The following is a 10,955-nucleotide window of genomic DNA, read 5'->3' as shown; positions in this document are numbered from 1 at the left end:
ACTTGTTTCACGAAATATGCCTATCATCTATGGTGTACTATACATGGGAAGGACAAACTGACCGGATCTTTCACTGGAAGAAGTCGTAGCAGAGAGTTGTTTTTGCTAGAATTTGATCTACCATCACTTCAATCTTCAAGTTGGGATTCTTTAAAGATTGCTCAACTTCCAGACGCATCATAAGTGACTGAAATCCCTCGCCGTCTTGCTGTCGTCCTCCAAAGTGAGTTCATCAAAGTCACCGTACTTCTTACTGGCTAGGGTATCATCACCGGAAAGTTGCACGAATACCCACTATTAACGGATAATTAAGCCGTTAATTGCGGTTATTTGGTTTGTTCGTTGGACTGGGCCTTATTCGCTCTTAATGGGCTTTCTTTTTGTCCCAGTATACTGGGCTGTCTGGCAAAAGGCCCACAATGCAATTAGTATTCATATATGTCACTTGCTTAACCATTCCAGGAAGGAAAAAAAAAAATTGAGTGATGCAACTGCCTTCGGTCAACCTTCTACGTGTCTATGTATATTTATATATGTGTATATATATACTTATAAATATATGAGTGGCAAAGGAGCAAAACTTTTACTCATTTGTTGCTCAAAAGTACAAATCTAATTTCAGTAAACCCTTTTTTTTTTGGGGAGGGAAGGTGGTGGTGGTGATGGTGGTGGTGTTCGGTAAGTAAAACACTTGGTGCAAGCATTAGGTATATATTATTAGGAACTCAGCAGAAAAAGAACAAAATCATTAAAAGGTGTTTAAAGGGACGCACATGGCCCCGGAAAAAGCAGGGTAAAATAGAACCCTCATTGGGTTCACCAAGTGGTTCTCTTCGCTTGTGTTTTTTTTTGCCTTTGTTTGAATGGTGAAAGTAAATCAACGGCACACGTGTTTGGTTTCTACATTTGTTACCATATATGTGTGAGATATATATATATATATATATGTACTACAGTAGTATATATGAAATGAAATTGGGGCTTCAATTCAAACTGTGTGTTGCAATGTGTGGTCTCTGTATATGTATAAATGAAAGGGTAACTGTGTCACCTGCTAGCTTCTGGCCTGATTCTGATAAAAGTGAGTGAAAGATAAAAGTATATGTGTTTGGTGGTGTTGTATTTTTTTATTTTTGAAAGGGACATTTCCCTGTCTTTTAACCATTTCAACTTTGGCACTGAAAAACATGGCGTTAACTCTATACGCATTTATAGTCATCTACAGAAGTGCAATAAAAACGACACCCCACCCTCCTCTCTAGATCTCTCTCTCTCATTGAATAACCACACACTCATTTTGTGCTTGTAACCAATGGTGTGTCAAACAAATGGCCCATGACCCCCCTCAAATACCAGTAATTGATTATTAGGTCGACTTAATTAGGAGTTCAAATCATGTGGTTAAGGGAGTTAAAACCAATTTTCAGTTGTTCAAGCCTTTTGGGAAGATTTAATAAAATAAAAAAATTAAATAAACCAAAATTCTATGAGTGAAAAAGGCCTATTCTAGTATCTCAAACAGTAGTATATGGCTAGCTTGTGTCAAATTGTGTGAGACCTTGCACCCCTTTTCATGATTGCCAACTTAGGGGGTGTCAGTGCAACAGTGAAAGGAAGCTAGATTCCCCAAGTTCTAAGTCGTTTATTCAAATTCATGGTGAGGGATCGAGGATTGGTCTTACCTATCACACTCTTCTATCAACCAACCCTGTTCCTTCAACTATATGTAGCTCTAAAGATCATCATCATAACCTCCACTTCTTTGCTTCTTTTTCCTTAATTTCAGACCAACCAATTCTTTTGAAAAAAAAAAAATCAATATATTGTCAGCCAGTCATAGTCCATCATAAAAAATCAAAAATTGACCGAGGATGTTGACTTTCAACTTAATTAGTAACATAAATGGAAGTTCCATCTTTCATTTTAATTAGCATTTAAAAATATCCACATGGCATCTTGGCACATACGAAAAAGAAACCTATTGCACAAAACTCCCATCATCATGGTAGATTCCGAAAAAGGTTAGATGTGCTGTTATTTTTCTAGATTGAAAAAGAAAAAGGAAATTAATTTTGATGATATAAAACTCCTCCCTCCGGTTATTACTTAAATTTTCTAAAACTAAACTTCAATTGTCGCATTTTTCCATTAGAAACAAATGAAGAAATTTTCAACACACAACAACAACAAGTTTACATTTCACTAGTTCTACATCTTGACACCATATGACAACACCCAAATGATATATCATCAAAAAGAGAAGGGGAAACAAAAAAAAGGGTGGCAATTTATAAATAAAAGATTAAAAAGATTGGGTGAGATCGAGAGTTGCTAAATCATAATTTGTTACTAAAACTCTCCTTCACCTTCTGTGGCCGATGACATATAACTCATAGCAAGGGAGGCCTCATCAGCTGGTGCTGTGGTTGTTTTTGCTTGAAATTGTTGCTTGCAAGCATGGCAGGTGATTTCCAAAATGGTGGAGCTGATCTTCTTTGTGGCCTGCTCTTTTAGAATTTGAGCCTTTTCGAGCTCAGCCTGTGCTGCTTGTCGAATTTTCTTGGCATTGGCAAATTCCAACTCGGCCAACTCAATTTGCTTCCTTGCTTGTTGTCTAGCCTCTTCAGCTAAGGCCTTTTCGGCCATGGCCAACTTTAGCTGCTCACTTGCCCCTTCTTTCAACCTTGATATTTCCAATGTGGCTTCCATTACATTCCTAATTTCTCGCGGAGAGCTTCTACCTGCATCCAATTTTGGGCAGTTCGGTTCAGCACTCAATTCGCCGCCACTGCATGACCCAACCGAGAGTTTCAAATGAGTTTCTTGATTTTCATCTGAGTTCCGCAACATGCAGCAAGTGTTTGATGATGGCAAGAGTTGAAGTTCCAAATTGTGTTGCTGCTGATCATGATCATGATCATGATCCACAGGAGGAGATGACGAATTGTGACGCCCGCTGGCGCTTAAGAAGACACGTTCAGCAGGCGGTAATGTTGGCATTGCTGCAGTTATAGGCAATGGGACAATACTGAAATTGGTGTCGCTTGAGGGACTGGTGCTTGAAGCTGTTCGAGACGAGCAGCCCGGCTGCAATGCCTGCAACTCAGGCTGGACATGCCTAAGACTGCAAGTATCTTGGTGTTCAATGAAACTCTCTACTCTGAGATAAAGCAACACTGTAATTAATCAGCTGGTTTGTTTATGGTGTACGTCTTTGACCAAAATGATTTAATTAATTAATTAATAAGTATCACAACTAAGTCAAGAAAGCAACCAAATTAATCTCCTTCATGTACGTACATGTGACTTGCTTTGGAGCTAATAAAAACTGTTGTCCAGAATAGTACCTTACTCACTCACATATACAACACTAAACTTGATAAGGTATGTATTAGTACTACTGGATCTTGTTAATCATTGAAATTCACATTGATGATCAATACATAACATATTTATGGATCATGAATAACTGTAGGAAAAAAAAAAAAAAAGTTAACCAGAAGTAATAAAAGTACCAAAAATTAGTATAATTGACATATTTTTATTTCTTGCATATTTAAATATTTATTTATTTTTTTTTTTTTTGGGAATTTTAGGGTTTCAGTGACTAGAGAAATAGAGAAACAGATCATGAAAATAAATCAATTAAAGAAACATAGAACAGAGATCAAATTCAGCAACAGGACTGCCAAGAGATCCTATACAGAGAGAAATTAATGAAAATAATTATATAAGAAAAAGGGATTAATTAAATTTAAAAATAAAAAATAAAAATAAAAAAAACTACCTGGAAAAGACACGGCCACAGTCGCAAGAATGTCCTCTGGTACCACAAGTCTTGAGATGGGCCTTGTAATCAGACTGAACAGCATATCCCTTAGAGCACTTGTCACACACCCACTGCTTGTTATTGCTGTGTTTCCTCCTGAAATGCTTCTTAATGCCGACGAGGTCGCCCAGAGCGTGGGATGGGTGGTGGTGCAAGCAGCTGGGTTCGGGGCACACGAACACCCTCTTCTTCACCTGATCCCCCGACTCCCTCTTCAGAAGCTTCCACGGCACTTTGTGCCGACGCCGGTGCATCTGAAGGTTCTGGTCCCTTTGAAACCCTTGGTTGCAGATCTCGCACACGTATCGGTCTGATTCCAATAAAGTTTTTGGCGATAGTGAAACCACCTCAGCATCTGGATCTATATATATATAGCATGATCATGAATGATGTTAATTTAATTAATTAAGGAGAAAAAAGAAAAACCCAGTTACAGTACTTGTAAATATGATGATGAATATTGAATATATAGATATAGATATATATATATACCTGGTGTACCAGCTGGTCTTCTTTTCCTTTTGTTAGTAAGAAACCCATTTTGTGAGGAAGTGAAGGCATCAGAAGAAGAAGATGGACCAGATGTGGGTGCTGCTGCAGCAGCGTTGTCGACTAACATGGGTGGTGAGAATATATATCTTATAGATGATGATATGGAAGAAGCATAATATTAATCAATCCCTACCTCACCTATACCCCTGTACGAGGACTTTTCAAGTGGGAATTAATTAATTAATTAATTTATTAAATTGTTTCTTTAGCACTGATCATAGCTAGAGAGAGAAAGAGAGAGGGGCAATGGATAGAGAGAGAAGAGCACTTGGTAGCTTTGTGGTATGGATCAGCTTTCTTTTGAGCTTTTAAGCTTTAGCTAGCTTTTTCTATGAACTTTCTTGCTTTCTTTCATTGACCCCCCACCTTGTGCAGGTAAGGTTAAGGCAAGTCTTCTATATAAAGCTTGCAACTGTGGAATATTGGAATAGGAGAGATAGTGTGTGATATATGTGTGTGATACGTGTGTTGTGTGGGTGTGTGTGGGTGGGCACTGTGGGGTACGTTGGGCCTGATGAGTACTGACCCAATCACATTGCTTGAAACTTGATCCCACACAGACACAGTATTCGCATTCGGACACAGAAACAAGAAAACATCCCTCCATATCAAAACAAACACTCATTATTCATCACTACTGTAATTTGCATGAATAATTGCAGGACTGACCCTCAGTTACACGTGACCTCATATCTCCCCTCACGTGACCTCTCTTCTAAAGTAGTGGTAAAAAGCTAGCTAAGTGGTTAAAAAAGAGTTTCATTGACCAAAGTAACTCTTATTTTAATGTCCGGCCTCAAAGTAAACATGATTAATGTTTTTGAAGCAGCTTTTTAAAAGACAGAATGAAGTGAAGCACCATTACTCACTTTCCACTCCAATGTCATCATTTCCGCAAGTTTTCATCCTAAGGCTCCTACCTAGCTAATTCAAACCAATCTACAGTGTGATAAATGTTAGAAATAAGAGAGAGTATAGAATTTTGTATTGTATTGATGTGTGAAATGTAAGAATATACGAGAGTTTATACGACAGACATCATGTGTAGAGGGCAAGTAAACTTAAATCCTATATGGTAAACTTATACATGATAATAATATATTATAGAATATATTCTAACAATATATGGTAACAATATATTCTAACAACCCCTCAAAGTCAAGGTGGGTTATATGAAAGTTATCTTGAGTTTAAAGACAATCATTTCACCTTGATGTAGTTGACGTGGCACCGATGCTAACGTGGTTACTGACATGGCAATTAAAGTGGCATGTGACTTGGTACTACTGCTAGCACCTCTGATGCATGGCAACTGACATGGTAGGTGACGTGGCACAATTATTGGCACCGTTGCAGAATGTGTTTGACGTTGCACCAATGTTGATATGTCAGATGACGTAAGGTGGATCTGTAATATTTTGGAGGTAGATGCGGAGTGTGAATAGGTTGACGTTGCCATCCTAGAGATAACTACTATAACTGATGGGTGATGAATTTGTGAAGATTCACCACCTTAAAGGCCCGTGTGAGCGCATGATGACCACTGATGGCGCGATGACGGAGCTGATCCGACACATTGAGGTGCGGGATTACCACTGGTGCTCATGAAAGCGCATAGAAGAGTGGGATTACCACTTAAGGCGTATGATGGTGCAGTGACGGATCTGATCCAGCACGTTGACCATTTCTGAACGAGGCTTCCCTATACGAGGCATCCCTAAACGGGGCTTCTTTAAATGAGGCATCTCGTTGGGTTTCCCGAAAGAAGACTTAGACAACGAGGCTTCCCTGGACGGGGCATTTGAAGATCTTTATGAAGATCTTGGAGTGCCGAAACGTGTTAGTTAACCGCTGCCACCGAGGATGAGGCTAATAATGGTGTGCATGTTATATGCGATAGTAACTACAATAAACTGGTAGATTGTTTACCAGAGATCGAAAGGCTCTGATACCATTTTAGAAATAAGAGAGAGTATAAAACTCTATATTGTATTTATATGTGAGATGTAGGAGACATCATGTGTGGAGAGCAAGTAAACCTAAACCCTATATGGTAAATGTTACAAGTGAAACTTGTCTCACATCGGATTTGGATAGGGGTTGAAGTGTGTATAAATGGGTGGGTATGCAGCACTACCTAATAGTTCGAGTTTTTGGGTAAGTAGGTAAGCGTCCACCCGTTACAGTTGGTATCAGAGTCAGACCCAATCCTTAATCCGGGGTCATGCCAAGTCCCCTGCCCGGAGGGCGTCTGGGTTTATCCTCGGATAGGCAGGGTGGTCCGACCGCAACAAGGGCATTGCGCGAGTTCGGGTGGGAGAAAATGTTACAAGTGAAACTTGTCTCATATCATATTTAGATGGGGGTTGAAGTGTGTATAAATGAGTGGGTATGCAGTACTACACAATAGTTCGAACTTTTGGGTAAATGGACAAGCTCCCACACGTTTCAGTAAACCTATACATGGTAACAATATATTATAGAATATATTATAACAATATATGGTAACAATATATTCTAACAATATATATATTCTTTCCATCACAAAATAGATGTTCATTTTGGGAACTGTAAATAATGTCATCATTTCTGTAAGTTTTCATCGATTCCCAGCTAGCTAATTCAAACCAAATATTGCCTCTCCTTATCTACATTGCGATATATGTATATATACTCCTTCCGTCCCACAGTTTTTAAAGTAGACATCTACTTTGAAACATAAAGTGTATATAATAATAATAATAATAATAATAATAATTAAACCTGTTAGTCTCTCTTTAATTTTAGTTTCTTCATAAATTTCATTCTCCTTTTATTGGAAAATTTTACTTTATATTTTGAAGATACTGATCATTAATTGTTCCAAGATGGTCAAGTATACCTGAACTTTTAAACTATTACTCGTATTAGATTGAGACGGTTTTTTTATACTTGTAAGAGAGTCAAATGAATTATTAATAAAATTTTCAATTCAATTGTTAAATAATGAGAATCAAGACTCCTGTCATGAGAGCATTCTCTTCATAGTTATGTATAATTAACCAATTGAGTTTTCTTTAAGATTTGCCTATAAATAAGTTAAATATACATTGATAATTGAGATATATCTATGCTTCTGCTTTCTCACTACGCTTTTCTCTCTCTTCTCTTTCCCTATCCTCATTTTCTCATCATATAATAAACAAGTTAAATCCATTTGATTTGTTTAGTGATTCAAACCCCCACCCTTTCCACTTGTAAGAAAGAAAAGATGCCACTTGGATTAAGCCCTGAATGATTTCAACTACTTCTTAATCTTGATTAATGTTTATGCTTAATGGGAGGTAATTAAAACATAATGATCTAGAATCACAAGGTCAGAGTTTCTAAAGTTGGCATTTATATCTATATGTGTATGTTGTTTTATGAATATCACAACTAGAGGAAGATGTGAGTGCTTAATTAATTACTTTATGATGATGATTATAATTAATTCAAAGTATAATTGACTATTTTACCTTATACATTATAAGTCTCATTAAAAAAAATTCAACCAAAAAACAAAAGGAATACAATCAATCGGAGATATATATATATATATATATATATATATATATATATATATATATATATGAATACTTCTCTAAGGGCTCGTTTGGTATAACTTTTGCTTCCGCTTTTACGCAGAAGAAAAAGAGAAACAAAAGTTATCACTTCTATTTAGTTTATTTGTTAGTGTTTAGAAACTATATTTTAGAATAGCTTTTAATGGTAGAACAGTTTTTCAATCTGTTTGGCAAAATATTTACGGAAACTCTTCTACTACTGAAATAATTATTTTGCCCTTAGATAGAGTATTTTTTTAAATTATTGTTTACCTATTTTTTTGTAACTCTTTTTGTAAAGACATACAAATAAACCACTCAGTTTAATCAAATTTATCCACAGCATGCCATATGCAACATAATAATTAATAATACTAATAATAACAATAAGAATAACAATTAAGAGATTGCAAAAAACTATTTAACGATTTAGAAAATTTTGTAATTGAACATTTTGATTCTACCAAAATATAATAATAAGAATAATAAAATATTGAAGGTTTCTAATTTTTCTTCCAAAAAGAAAATAATTAATCTCATGCTTTATGACTTTCCTAGAAAAATATTGTTGTTTCCTTATAATTACAAACTTAATTATATTAACTTAATTATATTATAAGGAAATTAATGAAAAAGAAGAAAGAAAAATATTGCTACGGTCAACTTTAGATTGCAATACAGGGAAGGGAAGATCTATGATGGTGAATTAATCTGAAATTAGTCTAATAAAAAAAGAAATGCTATGCAGAGATGAATTAATTTGATAAACAAAAAAATAAATAACTTTATTTTTGGGTAAATAACTGGAATCCACTGTTGCAACAAAAGGGAATTCAATTTGAAGGTGAAAAAAAATTAAAGATTTGTGACGGTAGGTTGCAGCGTTGGAATATGGCGATTACTCCTATGGAAGCCAGTGATTGTTCGTCGAGGAGTTTTGAAAATATTTAGAGAAAATAGGGGAAAAAAAAGGAAAAGAAATAGGCAAGAGAAGAAATACCAAGGTCGAATGATAGATTGGAAGATTGAAGGAGTAAAGCCACTGGTTATCTCTCGCAATAATCTTATTCAATTTTTTTCTCTGATTGAATGCTTGATGGATCGTTGGGATATGCATCTAGAGAACACCGATGTGAGTTTTTTTTGAGACTAGGGTTTGGAAATAGAATTAGTGGTTTTTTTTTTTTATAGGGATATGGTTGAAATTATAATTTGTTATGAGATAATAAAAAGGGTATGCTTGTCATTTAAAAAGTTTCATTAATACGCTCAAAACTCTAAAGTCGAAACAATATGACTTATGATACCGGATCCAGGCAGAATGGGAATATACACCTCTGGATGACCGAAGAACCGAAAGAGATGCTGGTATAATATGGGGTCTCCCCCTCCAGCGGGATCAGAAAAGGTTGTATTAAAGTTTCGATCGGTTAATAACATGGTAATTGCCCCTGCCAGTACCGGAAGTGATAATAAGAGTGGGAATGCTCACTAGAACGGACAATATGGTCCAAGTAATAAATGCCCAAGTTTCCTTTGGGTCCCAATTCCAATATGATCCCCATGCCTCATTAGCCCATACTGCTCCCGAAAGAATCCCTATGGTTAAAAAAATAAACCCTAGACTAATAACACGATAACTCCAATGATCCAATTGTTGAATCAATTGGGACCTGTAATAATTCCCGTATATTTTAGAAGAGCGTTTTGGAGAAGTTGGAAACGCTCTTCCAAAACTCAAAAGCTCTTTAAAAAATTAACCAAACACTATTCAAAATGACTTCCAAACTCAAAAAACCAAAAACAACGTTTGAAAAACCAATCCAAACGGAGCCTAATTAATGTTATTGAGAAGAATTGTATTACAGAATAGAAAGGGGAAAAGAAGTGTAGTAGATAAAAAGAATATGAACCTGCGAATTGAAAATATCCTTTTGAGTTAAATGTCCGGGAAAGATAATTTTACTCTATAAAATTAACACCATACAAAGCGACAACATTTGACAATCCAAAGTAATGTATAGATATTTTTCCGTATTAATTTCTGATTGATTTTGGTGTAACTGAGAATTCAAATTAATCAGTATATGTATATTAGTATATGATATGTATAATTAATGCATGCAGGAAAGAGAGGGATGCACAAATTAACAGTGGATGGTTTAGTGCATGTGATGTGCCAAGCAATAATTTGATTATGGGTGGTAGGAGAGGGGAGGGAGCAAGTATATGTTGTCCTCTTCTATATATATATATATATATATAGATATAGATATATTGTGATGATGATATAAACATGAGGTATTTTTGTCTGGTTTAGTTTTGTTGGTATTCAAAGCACTGAACAAAAGTTGGCATCTCACTAGTCTTTCAAAGTTAATTGAAACCAGCAGAAATACAACATATATCTTAATTGGAGCAGTAGAATCCAGTACCCTATGAATATGGTACACTGGTACTTCTCACACTTTCTCTCTCTCTCATAATAGTTGTGGATTAGAGAAGATTTTGTTTTTTTGTTTTTTAGATTGTTTGTTACCTCTTTCTCAATGGATTTTCATTTTTGTTTTCATTGGAGAGAGAGGAAAAGAGTGGGTGAGAGGAAAAGAGGAGGACTGACATGTTCAATGTTAGTGTCTGCACCTGAAAAAGCTAACATCTCTTGCAGATGTTTTTCTTTGGAGTTTGGACTAAGTATATATATATATATATATATATATATATATATATATATATATTATCTCAATGCCTTGACATTTAACAAGTTCTATCTTCACTTATTTCATAAATACTCTCCGTGTATTATAATATATAGTTGTAAATAAGTTAATTACCAACCCAAAAAAATAAATAAATAAAATAAAAAATTAAATAAATTCAAAGAAAGATGATAAACATATATACGCATAAGTAGAAATTTGTGAAGGACTTGTCTTGTTGAAAGTCATACGCAGAAGTACCAAATATAGAATTCATACAAATTATAACGT

The 10,955-nt window shown here is 35.4% G+C and overlaps 1 protein-coding gene across 1 annotated transcript; it reads right to left on the bottom strand.

Annotated features, from left to right (window-relative positions):
* Window positions 1-2,122: 2,122 nt before the first annotated feature.
* On the bottom strand, window positions 2,123-4,789 carry LOC132302435 (zinc finger protein SHOOT GRAVITROPISM 5). Its single transcript, XM_059799298.1, has 3 exons — window positions 4,322-4,789; window positions 3,788-4,190; window positions 2,123-3,160 (listed from the first exon to the last, which is right to left on the bottom strand). The coding sequence occupies exons 1-3, from the start codon at window positions 4,446-4,448 to the stop codon at window positions 2,350-2,352; spliced, it is 1,341 nt and encodes a 446-aa protein (XP_059655281.1). The 5' UTR covers window positions 4,449-4,789; the 3' UTR covers window positions 2,123-2,349.
* Between the last annotated feature and the right edge of the window lie 6,166 nt (window positions 4,790-10,955).

The sequence above is a fragment of the Cornus florida genome, unplaced genomic scaffold (genome assembly GCF_030987335.1).
Source record: "Cornus florida cultivar Cherokee Brave unplaced genomic scaffold, ASM3098733v1 CherokeeBrave_3.0.0_Hap2_Chr04, whole genome shotgun sequence".
Lineage (NCBI taxonomy): Eukaryota > Viridiplantae > Streptophyta > Magnoliopsida > Cornales > Cornaceae > Cornus > Cornus florida.
Note: the sequence above shows the minus strand (reverse complement) of the source record. Positions and strands in the feature narration are given on the sequence as shown.

Excerpts from the sequence above, each read along its gene's own strand:
- LOC132302435 (XM_059799298.1), bottom strand. The coding sequence starts at position 4,448 with ATGTTAGTCGACAACGCTGCTGCAGCAGCACCCACATCTGGTCCATCT. Across the intron at positions 4,191-4,321 it reads AAGACCAGCTGGTACACCAG|ATCCAGATGCTGAGGTGGTT; the intron begins GTATATATATAT and ends ATATATATATAG. Across the intron at positions 3,161-3,787 it reads TGTGGCCGTGTCTTTTCCAG|AGTAGAGAGTTTCATTGAAC; the intron begins GTAGTTTTTTTT and ends GCTTTATCTCAG.